We start from the raw sequence: 16,017 nt of genomic DNA on the forward strand, positions 1-16,017 counted from the left end.
GCGAGCAGCCTGCATCTGCACAGCGAGCAGCCTGCATCTGCACAGCGAGCAGCCTGCATCTGCACAGCGAGCAGCCTGCATCTGCACAGCGAGCAGCCTGCATCTGCACAGCGAGCAGCCTGCATCTGCACAGCGAGCAGCCTGCATCTGCACAGCGAGCAGCCTGCATCTGCACAGCGAGCAGCCTGCATCTGCACAGTGAGCAGCCTGCAGCTGCACAGTGAGCAGCCTGCATCTGCACAGCGAGCAGTGTTTCTCACCAGGTAAAGGTGGAGCTGGTCCTGGAAGGCGTACAGCAGCTGTGGGATCCAGGGGCTGGAGCTCAGAGACAGGATCCTTCGCTCCTCCTCATGGACCACGCCCTGAACAGCACAAACAAAACCTGTGTAACTGTAACATGTATTTGCTCCACCAGGAGGCGCTCTCACTTTCTATACTGTAGTGCTGGATCTGATGCAAACTACTCTGAGGGAATCCTGTCCCCTGAGGGACCCCTGACCCTGACCCCTGAGGGACCCCTGACCCTGAGGGACCCCTGACCCTGAGGGACCCCTGACCCCTGAGGGACCCCTGACACTGAGGGACCCCTGACCCTGAGGGACCCCTGACCCCTGAGGGACCCCTGACCCTGAGGGACCCCTGACCCCTGAGGGACCCCTGACCCTGACCCTGAGGGACCCCTGACACTGAGGGACCCCTTGTGGTGGAGCCTGGAACTGACATGTTCAGCCACATGTCTCAAACTCACAAAGTCCTGTAAATCTATAAATACTACATGAGTACATCAGTGTTCTCGCTAAGGGCTTTCAGCCGCCATGCTCCGCTTCGGCGGGCCCCCCCATGCTCCGGCGGGCCCCCCCATGCTCCGGCGGGCCCCCCCATGCTCCGGCGGGCCCCCCCATGCTCCGGCGGGCCCCCCCCCATGCTCCGGCGGGCCCCCCCCCATGCTCCGGCGGGCCCCCCCCATGCTCCGGCGGGCCCCCGCCGGACCGCCAGGCTGAAAAGATACCGCCAGGTATTAAGATAACTGTGCACGCGCCGCCTGTGAAAAGCACCACGGCACCATCCGTGCGAGCGCTGTAGTACTTTCTGCTGAGCGCCCATGACGCTCGATAATATGTGAAGCCAATATGATCACACTCCGCCGCTTAGGAGCAGCGTATGGCATTAATTACAGCGCTCGTTTACGGCGCACGGCGTAACGTCAGACGGCGTTAAAAGCATTCCTTTATTTTGTAAAAGCGTCGGAAAATACGCCGCTCCGAAGTGGAGTGTGATCTTATTGGCTTTCCATATCAATCACACCCTCCAACCTATAGATCTATACTAGAATACACCTCCAACCTATAGATCTATACTAGAATACACCTCCAACCTATAGATCTATACTAGAATACACCCTCCAACCTATAGATCTATACTAGAATACACCCTCCAACCTATAGATCTATACTAGAATACACCTCCAACCTATAGATCTATACTAGAATACACCTCCAACCTATAGATCTATACTAGAATACACCTCCAACCTATAGATCTATACTAGAATACACCTCCAACCTATAGATCTATACTAGAATACACCTCCAACCTATAGATCTATTCTAGAATACACCCTCCAACCTATAGATCTATACTAGAATACACCCTCCAACCTATAGATCTATACTAGAATACACCTCCAACCTATAGATCTATACTAGAATACACCTCCAACCTATAGATCTATACTAGAATACACCCTCCAACCTATAGATCTATACTAGAATACACCTCCAACCTATAGATCTATACTAGAATACACCTCCAACCTATAGATCTATACTAGAATACACCTCCAACCTATAGATCTATACTAGAATACACCTCCAACCTATAGATCTATACTAGAATACACCCTCCAACCTATAGATCTATACTAGAATACACCTCCAACCTATAGATCTATACTAGAATACACCTCCAACCTATAGATCTATACTAGAATACACCTCCAACCTATAGATCTATACTAGAATACACCCTCCAACCTATAGATCTATACTAGAATACAAGTCCAACCTATAGATCTATACTAGAATACACCTCCAACCTATAGATCTATACTAGAATACACCTCCAACCTATAGATCTATACTAGAATACACCCTCCAACCTATAGATCTATACTAGAATACACCTCCAACCTATAGATCTATACTAGAATACACCCTCCAACCTATAGATCTATACTAGAATACACCTCCAACCTATAGATCTATACTAGAATACACCTCCAACCTATAGATATATACTAGAATACACCTCCAACCTATAGATCTATACTAGAATACACCCTCCAACCTATAGATCTATACTAGAATACACCCTCCAACCTATAGATCTATACTAGAATACACCTCCAACCTATAGATCTATACTAGAATACACCTCCAACCTATAGATCTATACTAGAATACACCTCCAACCTATAGATCTATACTAGAATACACCTCCAACCTATAGATCTATACTAGAATACACCTCCAACCTATAGATCTATACTAGAATACACCTCCAACCTATAGATCTATACTAGAATACACCCTCCAACCTATAGATCTATACTAGAATACACCCTCCAACCTATAGATCTATACTAGAATACACTTCCAACCTATAGATCTATACTAGAATACACCTCCAACCTATAGATCTATACTAGAATACACCTCCAACCTATAGATCTATACTAGAATACACCCTCCAACCTATAGATCTATACTAGAATACACCTCCAACCTATAGATCTATACTAGAATACACCTCCAACCTATAGATCTATACTAGAATACACCTCCAACCTATAGATCTATACTAGAATACACCCTCCAACCTATAGATCTATACTAGAATACACCCTCCAACCTATAGATCTATACTAGAATACACCTCCAACCTATAGATCTATACTAGAATACACCTCCAACCTATAGATCTATACTAGAATACACCTCCAACCTATAGATCTATACTAGAATACACCTCCAACCTATAGATCTATACTAGAATACACCTCCAACCTATAGATCTATACTAGAATACACCCTCCAACCTATAGATCTATACTAGAATACACCTCCAACCTATAGATCTATACTAGAATACACCTCCAACCTATAGATCTATACTAGAATACACCTCCAACCTATAGATCTATACTAGAATACACCTCCAACCTATAGATCTATACTAGAATACACCTCCAACCTATAGATCTATACTAGAATACACCTCCAACCTATAGATCTATACTAGAATACACCCTCCAACCTATAGATCTATACTAGAATACACCCTCCAACCTATAGATCTATACTAGAATACACCTCCAACCTATAGATCTATACTAGAATACACCTCCAACCTATAGATCTATACTAGAATACACCCTCCAACCTATAGATCTATACTAGAATACACCTCCAACCTATAGATCTATACTAGAATACACCTCCAACCTATAGATCTATACTAGAATACACCTCCAACCTATAGATCTATACTAGAATACACCTCCAACCTATAGATCTATACTAGAATACACCCTCCAACCTATAGATCTATACTAGAATACACCTCCAACCTATAGATCTATACTAGAATACACCTCCAACCTATAGATCTATACTAGAATACACCTCCAACCTATAGATCTATACTAGAATACACCCTCCAACCTATAGATCTATACTAGAATACACCTCCAACCTATAGATCTATACTAGAATACACCTCCAACCTATAGATCTATACTAGAATACACCTCCAACCTATAGATCTATACTAGAATACACCCTCCAACCTATAGATCTATACTAGAATACACCTCCAACCTATAGATCTATACTAGAATACACCCTCCAACCTATAGATCTATACTAGAATACACCTCCAACCTATAGATCTATACTAGAATACACCTCCAACCTATAGATATATACTAGAATACACCTCCAACCTATAGATCTATACTAGAATACACCTCCAACCTATAGATCTATACTAGAATACACCTCCAACCTATAGATCTATACTAGAATACACCTCCAACCTATAGATCTATACTAGAATACACCCTCCAACCTATAGATCTATACTAGAATACACCCCCCGGTATGTTTTAGACCTATAAAAGTCTGTTTCTCTTTCAACATATCAAAGCTTTTCATGTGATTCTCTTTTACATCTGGTGAAAAACCTTTAGACCTTTTGTCCTCCAGACCTTGAGTCTCAGCTCAGTTCTATTTGTACAAAACCTTTGGTCATAAAACTTTACCAGTTTAAGATTGTAACATGTGTGTTTAATTTGTTCTGATCAGCTCCTTCCATGTTGTAAGAACAGATTTGACCCAGGGATTCTTCACTTCCTCCTCATGACTCAAGCGTCATCTGCAGTAAGAACTGTACAGGAACCTCAGGCACCACATGACTCTCAGTATAAGAACTGTACAGGAACCTCAGGCACCACATTACTCTCAGCATAAGACCTGTACAGGAACCCCCGGCACCACATGACTCTCAGTATAAGACCTGTACAGGAACCTCAGGCACCACATGACTCTCAGTATAAGACCTGTACAGGAACCTCAGGCACCACATGACTCTCAGTTTAAGACCTGTACAGGAACCTCAGGCACCACATTACTCTCAGCATAAGACCTGTACAGGAACCCCCGGCACCACATGACTCTCAGTATAAGACCTGTACAGGAACCTCAGGCACCACATGACTCTCAGTATAAGACCTGTACAGGAACCTCAGGCACCACATGACTCTCAGTATAAGACCTGTACAGGAACCTCAGGCACCACATGACTCTCAGTATAAGACCTGTACAGGAACCTCAGGCACCACATGACTCAGTATAAGACCTGTACAGGAACCTCAGGCACCACATGACTCTCAGTATAAGACCTGTACAGGAACCTCAGGCACCACATGACTCTCAGTATAAGACCTGTACAGGAACCTCCGGCACCACATGACTCTCAGTATAAGACCTGTACAGGAACCTCAGGCACCACATGACTCTCAGTATAAGACCTGTACAGGAACCTCAGGCACCACATGACTCTCAGTATAAGACCTGTACAGGAACCTCAGGCACCACATGACTCTCAGTATAAGACCTGTACAGGAACCTCAGGCACCACATGACTCTCAGTATAAGACCTGTACAGGAACCTCAGGCACCACATGACTCTCAGTATAAGACCATTGAGCACAACACAAGGTAAACCCCGCCCCCTTTTCATGAGTTCAAGCAGAACATGTCTTTAGGTTTGTAAGCCAAACAAAAAGTACACATCAGCTTGTATATGACAAAGTAGTGCTTACATTGTGGTGTGTGCGTAGAACCTCCTTCTTCATGACTTTGAGCGCACAAATGTCTCCAGTGGATTTCTCTCGAACCACTCGGACCTCAGAGAACTGTCCACGAGCGACCACAGCGCGCTGCTCAAAGTCCTGAGCAGAAGGCTGAAGAGTCTGGAGCTCCCACACCAGCTGAGAGACTGAGACCAGAGACACACAAGTGTGAGACACACAGCTGTTCCACAGACACACAAGTGTTCCACAGACGCACAAGTGTTCCACAGACACACACGTGTTCCACAGACGCACAACTGTTCCACAGACACACAAGTGTTCCACAGACACACACGTGTTCCACAGACGCACACGTGTTCCACAGACGCACACGTGTTCCACAGACGCACACGTGTTCCACAGACGCACAACTGTTCCACAGACGCACAAGTGTTCCACAGACGCACAAGTGTTCCACAGACGCACAAGTGTTCCACAGACGCACAAGTGTTCCACAGACGCACAAGTGTTCCACAGACGCACAACTGTTCCACAGACGCACAAGTGTTCCACAGACGCACAAGTGTTCCACAGACGCACAAGTGTTCCACAGACGCACAACTGTTCCACAGACGCACAACTGTTCCACAGACGCACAAGTGTTCCACAGACGCACAAGTGTTCCACAGACGCACAACTGTTCCACAGACGCACAACTGTTCCACAGACGCACAACTGTTCCACAGACGCACAACTGTTCCACAGACGCACAAGTGTTCCACAGACGCACACGTGTTCCACAGACGCACAACTGTTCCACAGACGCACAACTGTTCCACAGACGCACAACTGTTCCACAGACGCACAAGTGTTCCACAGACGCACAAGTGTTCCACAGACGCACAAGTGTTCCACAGACGCACAAGTGTTCCACAGACGCACAACTGTTCCACAGACGCACAACTGTTCCACAGACGCACAAGTGTTCCACAGACGCACAAGTGTTCCACAGACGCACAACTGTTCCACAGACGCACAACTGTTCCACAGACGCACAACTGTTCCACAGACGCACAACTGTTCCACAGACGCACAAGTGTTCCACAGACGCACAAGTGTTCCACAGACGCACAACTGTTCCACAGACGCACAACTGTTCCACAGACGCACAAGTGTTCCACAGACGCACAAGTGTTCCACAGACGCACAAGTGTTCCACAGACGCACAACTGTTCCACAGACGCACAACTGTTCCACAGACGCACAAGTGTTCCACAGACGCACAACTGTTCCACAGACACACACGTGTCCCACAGATACACAAGTGTCCCACAGACACACAAGTGTCCCACAGAGGCACAAGTGTTCCACAGACGCACAAGTGTTCCACAGACGCACAACTGTTCCACAGACACACACGTGTTCTACAGACACACAAGTGTCCCACGGACGCACAAGTGTTCCACGGACGCACAAGTGTTCCACGGACGCACACGTGTTCCACAGACGCACAACTGTTCCACAGACGCACAACTGTTCCACAGACGCACAACTGTTCCACAGACGCACAACTGTTCCACAGACGCACAACTGTTCCACAGACGCACAACTGTTCCACAGACGCACAACTGTTCCACAGACGCACACGTGTTCCACAGACGCACACGTGTTCCACAGACACACACGTGTTCCACAGACACACACGTGTTCCACAGACACACACGTGTTCCACAGACACACACGTGTTCCACAGACGCACAACTGTTCCACAGACGCACAACTGTTCCACAGACGCACAACTGTTCCACAGACACACAAGTGTCCCACACAGACACACAAGTGTCCCACACAGACACACAAATGTCCCACACAGACACACAAGTGTCCCACAGACGCACAACTGTTCCACAGACACACAAGTGTTCCACAGACACACACGTGTTCCACAGACGCACAACTGTTCCACAGACACACAACTGTTCCACAGACACACAAGTGTTCCACAGACACACACGTGTTCCACAGACGCACAACTGTTCCACACAGACACACAAGTGTCCCACACAGACACACAAGTGTCCCACAGACGCACAACTGTTCCACAGACACACAAGTGTTCCACAGACACACAAGTGTCCCACACAGACACACAAGTGTCCCACACAGACACACAAGTGTCCCACACAGACACACAAGTGTCCCACAGACGCACAACTGTTCCACAGACACACAAGTGTTCCACAGACACACACGTGTTCCACAGACGCACAACTGTTCCACAGACACACAACTGTTCCACAGACACACAAGTGTTCCACAGACACACACGTGTTCCACAGACGCACAACTGTTCCACACAGACACACAAGTGTCCCACACAGACACACAAGTGTCCCACAGACGCACAACTGTTCCACAGACACACAAGTGTTCCACAGACACACAAGTGTCCCACACAGACACACAAGTGTCCCACACAGACACACAAGTGTCCCACACAGACACACAAGTGTCCTACAGACACACAAGTGTCCTACAGACACACAAGTATCCCACACAGACACACAAGTGTTCCACAGACACACAAGTATCCCACACAGACACACAAGTGTCCCACACAGACACACAAGTGTTCCACAGACACACAAGTGTCCCACACAGACACACAAGTGTCCCACACAGACACACAAGTGTCCCACACAGACACACAAGTGTCCTACAGACACACAAGTGTTCCACAGACACACAAGTGTTCCACAGACACACAAGTGTCCCACACAGACACACAAGTGTTCCACAGACACACAAGTATCCCACACAGACACACAAGTGTTCCACAGACACACAAGTATCCCACACAGACACACAAGTGTCCCACACAGACACACAAGTGTTCCACAGACACACAAGTGTCCCACACAGACACACAAGTGTTCCACAGACACACAAGTGTCCCACACAGACACACAAGTGTTCCACAGACACACAAGTGTCCCACACAGACACACAAGTGTCCCACACAGACACACAAGTGTCCCACACAGACACACAAGTGTCCCACACAGACACACAAGTGTCCTACAGACACACAAGTGTTCCACAGACACACAAGTGTTCCACAGACACACAAGTGTCCCACACAGACACACAAGTGTTCCACAGACACACAAGTATCCCACACAGACACACAAGTGTTCCACAGACACACAAGTATCCCACACAGACACACAAGTGTCCCACACAGACACACAAGTGTTCCACAGACACAGAAGTGTCCCACACAGACACACAAGTGTCCCACACAGACACACAAGTGTTCCACAGACACACAAGTGTCCCACACAGACACACAAGTGTTCCACAGACACACAAGTGTTCCACAGACACACAAGTGTCCCACACAGACACACAAGTGTCCCACACAGACACACAAGTGTCCCACACAGACACACAAGTGTCCCACACAGACACACAAGTGTCCCACACAGACACACAAGTGTCCTACAGACACACAAGTGTTCCACAGACACACAAGTGTTCCACAGACACACAAGTGTCCCACACAGACACACAAGTGTTCCACAGACACACAAGTATCCCACACAGACACACAAGTGTCCCACACAGACACACAAGTGTTCCACAGACACACAAGTGTCCCACACAGACACACAAGTGTCCCACAGACACACAAGTGTCCCACACAGACACACAAGTGTCCCACACAGACACACAAGTGTCCTACAGACACACAAGTGTTCCACAGACACACAAGTGTTCCACAGACACACAAGTGTTCCACAGAGACACACAAGTGTTCCACAGACACACAAGTATCCCACACAGACACACAAGTGTTCCACAGACACACAAGTATCCCACACAGACACACAAGTGTTCCACAGACACACAAGTGTCCCACACAGACACACAAGTGTCCCACACAGACACACAAGTGTTCCACAGACACACAAGTGTCCCACACAGACACACAAGTGTTCCACAGACACACAAGTGTCCCACACAGACACACAAGTGTCCCACACAGACACACAAGTGTCCCACACAGACACACAAGTGTCCTACAGACACACAAGTGTTCCACAGACACACAAGTGTCCCACACAGACACACAAGTGTTCCACAGACACACAAGTGTTCCACAGACACACAAGTGTTCCACAGACACACAAGTGTTCCACAGACACACAAGTGTTCCACAGACACACAAGTGTCCCACACAGACACACAAGTGTCCCACACAGACACACAAGTGTCCCACACAGACACACAAGTGTCCCACACAGACACACAAGTGTCCTACAGACACACAAGTGTTCCACAGACACACAAGTGTTCCACAGACACACAAGTGTTCCACAGACACACAAGTATCCCACACAGACACACAAGTGTTCCACAGACACACAAGTATCCCACACAGACACACAAGTGTCCCACACAGACACACAAGTGTTCCACAGACACACAAGTGTCCCACAGACACACAAGTGTTCCACAGACACACAAGTGTCCCACACAGACACACAAGTGTCCCACACAGACACACAAGTGTTCCACACAGACACACAAGTGTTCCACAGACACACAAGTGTCCCACACAGACATGTTCCACACAGACACACAAGTGTTCCACAGACACACAAGTGTCCCCACACAGACACACAAGTGTTCCAACAGACACACAAGTGTCCCACACAGACACACAAGTGTCCCACACAGACACACAAGTGTCCCACACAGACACACAAGTGTCCCACACAGACACACAAGTGTCCCACACAGACACACAAGTGTCCCACACAGACACACAAGTGTCCCACACAGACACACAAGTGTCCCACACAGACACACAAGTGTCCCACACAGACACACAAGTGTCCCCACAGACACACAAGTGTCCCACACAGACACACAAGTGTCCCACACAGACACACAAGTGTCCCACACAGACACACAAGTGTCCCACACAGACACACAAGTGTCCCACACAGACACACAAGTGTCCCACACAGACACACAAGTGTTCCACACAGACACACAAGTGTCCCACACAGACACACAAGTGTCCCACACAGACACACAAGTGTCCCCACACAGACACACAAGTGTTAGACACACAGCTGTTCCACAGACACACAAGTGTTCCACAGACACACACGTGTTCCACAGACGCACAACTGTTCCACAGACACACAAGTGTTCCACAGACACACACGTGTTCCACAGACGCACACGTGTTCCACAGACACACAAGTGTTCCACAGACACACAAGTATCCCACACAGACACACAAGTGTCCCACACAGACACACAAGTGTTCCACAGACACACAAGTGTCCCACACAGACACACAAGTGTTCCACAGACACACAAGTGTCCCACACAGACACACAAGTGTCCCACACAGACACACAAGTGTCCTACAGACACACAAGTGTTCCACAGACACACAAGTGTTCCACAGACACACAAGTGTCCCACACAGACACACAAGTGTCCTACAGACACACAAGTGTTCCACAGACACACAAGTGTTCCACAGACACACAAGTGTCCCACACAGACACACAAGTGTTCCACAGACACACAAGTATCCCACACAGACACACAAGTGTTCCACAGACACACAAGTATCCCACACAGACACACAAGTGTCCCACACAGACACACAAGTGTTCCACAGACACACAAGTGTCCCACACAGACACACAAGTGTCCCACACAGACACACAAGTGTTCCACAGACACACAAGTGTCCCACACAGACACACAAGTGTTCCACAGACACACAAGTGTCCCACACAGACACACACAGACAGAAAAGCTGAATGAAGAATAAACATAGAACAAGTTTGTTATTGTCACTCACACTTCTGGACAAAGTTAGCCACATCCTGGTTTTTCATGAGCTGAGGAGAAGAACACTCCTGGAACAGCATCAAGAAGGCCTCTAGCAGCTCCTCCCGGCCCAGGGAACAGGCTCCAGGCTGGGGGATGCTCAGTGTCACCCGGCCCTGGAGAACACGCCACAAACATGAGACAAACACGCCACAAACATTAGACCAACACGCCACAAACATGAGACAAACACGCCACAAACATTAGACCAACACGCCACAAACATGAGACAAACACGCCACAAACATCAGACAAACACGCCACAAACATGAGACAAACACGCCACAAACATGAGACCAACAACACGCCACAAACATGAGACCAACAACACGCCACAAACATTAGACCAACACGCCACAAACATCAGACCAACACGCCACAAACATCAGACCAACATCCCACAAACATGAGACCAAAAACACGCCACAAACATGAGACCAACACGCCACAAACATTAGACCAAGAACACGCCACAAACATCAGACCAACACGCCACAAACATGAGACCAACAACACGCCACAAACATGAGACCAACAACACGCCACAAACATTAGACCAACACGCCACAAACATCAGACCAACACGCCACAAACATCAGACCAACATCCCACAAACATGAGACCAAAAACACGCCACAAACATGAGACCAACACGCCACAAACATTAGACCAAGAACACGCCACAAACATCAGACCAACACGCCACAAACATGAGACCAACAACACGCCACAAACATGAGACCAACAACACGCCACAAACATTAGACCAACACGCCACAAACATCAGACCAACACGCCACAAACATCAGACCAACATCCCACAAACATGAGACCAAAAACACGCCACAAACATGAGACCAACACGCCACAAACATTAGACCAACAACACGCCACAAACATCAGACCAACACGCCACAAACATGAGACCAACAACACGCCACAAACATGAGACCAACAACACGCCACAAACATTAGACCAACACGCCACAAACATCAGACCAACACGCCACAAACATCAGACCAACACGCCACAAACATCAGACCAACATGCCACAAACATGAGACCAACAACACGCCACAAACATGAGACAAACACGCCACAAACATGAGACCAACAACACGCCACAAACATTAGACCAACAACACGCCACAAACATCAGACCAACACGCCACAAACATGAGACCAACACGCCACAAACATCAGACCAACATGCCACAAACATCAGACCAACACGCCACAAACATTAGACCAACACGCCACAAACATGAGACCAACACGCCACAAACATGAGACCAACATGCCACAAACATGAGACCAACACGCCACAAACATCAGACCAACATGCCACAAACATCAGACCAACACGCCACAAACATTAGACCAACACGCCACAAACATGAGACCAACACGCCACAAACATGAGACCAACATGCCACAAACATGAGACCAACACGCCACAAACATCAGACCAACATGCCACAAACATTAGACCAACACGCCACAAACATGAGACCAACACGCCACAAACATGAGACCAACACGCCACAAACATGAGACCAACACGCCACAAACATCAGACCAACATGCCACAAACATTAGACCAACACGCCACAAACATGAGACCAACACGCCACAAACATGAGACCAACACGCCACAAACATGAGACCAACACGCCACAAACATCAGACCAACATGCCACAAACATCAGACCAACACGCCACAAACATGAGACCAACACGCCACAAACATGAGACCAACATGCCACAAACATGAGACCAACACGCCACAAACATGAGACCAACACGCCACAAACATGAGACCAACACGCCACAAACATCAGACCAACATCCCACAAACATGAGACCAACACGCCACAAACATGAGACCAACATGCCACAAACATGAGACCAAAACGCCACAAACATCAGACCAACATGCCACAAACATGAGACCAACAACACGCCACAAACATTAGACCAACACGCCACAAACATCAGACCAACACTCTTGTTGTAGTTTACCTGACAGAGCGAGTTGTTGTTTACAGAGTGTATTGTTGTTTACCTGACAGAGCGTGTTGTTGTTTACAGAGTGTATTGCTGTTTACCTGACGGAGCGTGTTGTTGTTTACAGAGCGTGTTTTTGTTGTTTACCTGACAGAGCGTGTTGTTTGCCTGACAGAGCGTGTTGTTGTTTACCTGACAGAGCGTGTTGTTGTTTACCTGACAGAGCGTGTGGTTGTTTACCTGACAGAGCGTGTGGTTGTTTACCTGACAGAGAGTGGGGCCGTTTACCTGACAAAGCGTGTTGTTGTTTAGAGCGTGTTGTTGTTTACAGAGCGTGTTGTTGTTTACCTGACAGAGCGTGTTGTTGTTTACCTGACAGAGCGTGTGGTTGTTTACAGTGTGTTGTTGCCGTTTACCTGATAGAGCGTGTTGTTGTTTACAGACCGTGTTGTTGTTTACCTGACAGCGTGTTGTTGTCATTTACCTGACAGAGCGTGTTGTTGTTGTTTACCTGACAGAGCGTGTGGTTGTTTACAGAGCGTGTGGTTGTTTACAGAGCGTGTTGTTGTTTACAGAGTGTGTTGTTGTTTACCTGACAGAGCGTGTTGTTGTCATTTACCTGACAGATCGTGTTGTTGTTGTTGTTTACCTGACAGCGTGTTGTTGTTTACAGAGTGTGTTGTTGTTGTTTACAGAGCGTGTTGTTGTTTACAGAGCGTGTTGTTGTTGTTTACAGAGCGTGTTGTTGTTGTTTACAGAGCGTGTTGTTGTTGTTTACAGAGCGTGTTGTTGTTGTTTACAGAGCATGTTGTTGTTTACAGAGCATGTTGTTGTTTACGGAGCATGTTGTTGTTTACAGAGCGTGTTGTTTACAGAACGTGTTGTTGTTTACAGAGCGTGTTGATGTTTACAGAGCGTGTTGATGTTTACGGAGCGTGTTGTTGCTTACGGAGCGTGTTGTTGTTTACGGAGCGTGTTGTTGTTTACAGAGCGTGTTGTTTACAGAGCGTGTTGTTGTTTAAAGAGCGTGTTGATGTTTACAGAGCGTGTTGATGTTTACGGAGCGTGTTGTTTACGGAGCGTGTTGTTGTTTACGGAGCGTGTTGTTGTTTACCTGAAAGAGCGTGTTGTTGTCATTTACCTGACCGAGCGTGTTGTTGTTGTTTACCTGACAGCGTGTTGTTGTTTACAGAGTGTGTTGTTGTTGTTTACAGAGCGTGTTGTTGTTTACAGAGCGTGTAGTTGTTGTTTACAGAGCATGTTGTTTTGTTTACAGAGCATGTTGTTGTTTACAGAGCATGTTGTTGTTTACGGAGCGTGTTGTTGTTTACAGAGCGTGTTGATGTTTACAGAGCGTGTTGTTGTTTACAGAGCGTGTTGATGTTTACAGAGCGTGTTGATGTTTACAGAGCGTGTTGTTGCTTACGGAGCGTGTTGTTTACGGAGCGTGTTGTTGTTTACAGAGCGTGTTGTTTACAGAACGTGTTGTTGTTTACAGAGCGTGTTGTTTACAGAACGTGTTGTTGTTTACAGAGCGTGTTGATGTTTACAGAGCGTGTTGATGTTTACAGAGCGTGTTGTTTACAGAACGTGTTGTTGTTTACAGAGCGTGTTGATGTTTACAGAGCGTGTTGATGTTTACAGAGCGTGTTGATGTTTACAGAGCGTGTTGTTTACGGAGCGTGTTGTTGTTTACGGAGCGTGTTGTTGTTTACCTGAAAGAGCTGGTGGAGTCTGGAGCTGCGGCTGGTGATTGGCTCGGAGGCGTGGTCGGAGGCGGAGCACACAGACCTGGCGCCGCCCTGGTTCACATACTTAAACTTGAACATGACGAAGTGACACCTGAACATCACAGTCACACGTGAGTTTGTGTTTCATCTTCTGCTGTCGACTCTGCACACCCGGTGTCCCCCGAGCACCCGGTGTCCCCCGAGCACCTGTCCCCCGAGCACCCGGTGTCCCCCGAGCACCCGGTGTCCCCCGAGCACCTGTCCCCCGAGCACCCGGTGTCCCCCGAGCACCCGGTGTCCCCCGAGCACCTGTCCCCCGAGCACCCGGTGTCCCCCGAGCACCCGGTGTCCCCCGAGCACCCGGTGTCCCCCGAGCACCCGGTGTCCCCCGCGCACCCGGTGTCCCCCGAGCACCTGTCCCCCGAGCACCCGGTGTCCCCCGAGCACCCGGTGTCCCCCGAGCACCCGGTGTCCCCCGCGCACCCGGTGTCCCCCGCGCACCCGGTGTCCCCCGCGCACCCGGTGTCCCCCGCACACGTATGCATGTTCAGCTCGTGTGTCGTGTTCAGCTCGTGTGTCATGTATGTTCAGCTCATGTGTCATGTACGTTCAGCTCATGTGTCATGTATGTTCAGCTCATGTGTCGTGTATGTTCAGCTCATGTGTCGTGTATGTTCAGCTCATGTGTCATGTATGTTCAGCTCATGTGTCATGTATGTTCAGCTCATGTGTCATGTATGTTCAGCTCATGTGTCGTGTATGTTCAGCTCATGTGTCGTGTATGTTCAGCTCATGTGTCATGTATGTTCAGCTCATGTGTCATGTGTGTTCAGCTCATGTGTCGTGTATGTTCAGCTCATGTGTCGTGTATGTTCAGCTCGTGTGTCGTGTATGTTCAGCTCATGTGTCGTGTATGTTCAGCTCATGTGTCATGTGTGTTCAGCTCATGTGTCGTGTATGTTCAGCTCATGTGTCATGTGTGTTCAGCTCATGTGTCGTGTATG

The 16,017-nt window shown here is 48.0% G+C and overlaps 1 protein-coding gene across 1 annotated transcript in view; it reads right to left on the bottom strand.

Moving 5' to 3' along the window:
* Positions 1 to 15,112, bottom strand: part of LOC140373440 (citron Rho-interacting kinase-like) — a gene marked incomplete at its 3' end in the record, with an annotated part of 87,234 nt that extends 72,122 nt beyond the window's left edge. The window contains exons 1-4 of the mRNA XM_072459908.1: positions 14,999 to 15,112; positions 11,247 to 11,391; positions 5,384 to 5,559; positions 261 to 362 (exon numbers count right to left, since the gene is read on the bottom strand). Coding sequence (XP_072316009.1) covers positions 261 to 362; positions 5,384 to 5,559; positions 11,247 to 11,391; positions 14,999 to 15,112 — 537 coding nt within the window. The remainder of the gene's footprint in view (positions 1 to 260; positions 363 to 5,383; positions 5,560 to 11,246; positions 11,392 to 14,998) is intronic.
* Between the last annotated feature and the right edge of the window lie 905 nt (positions 15,113 to 16,017).

Source organism: Eucyclogobius newberryi, unplaced genomic scaffold (genome assembly GCF_026437365.1).
Source record: "Eucyclogobius newberryi isolate DKJ021-1_F unplaced genomic scaffold, fEucNew1.0.hap1 SCAF_295, whole genome shotgun sequence".
Lineage (NCBI taxonomy): Eukaryota > Metazoa > Chordata > Actinopteri > Gobiiformes > Gobiidae > Eucyclogobius > Eucyclogobius newberryi.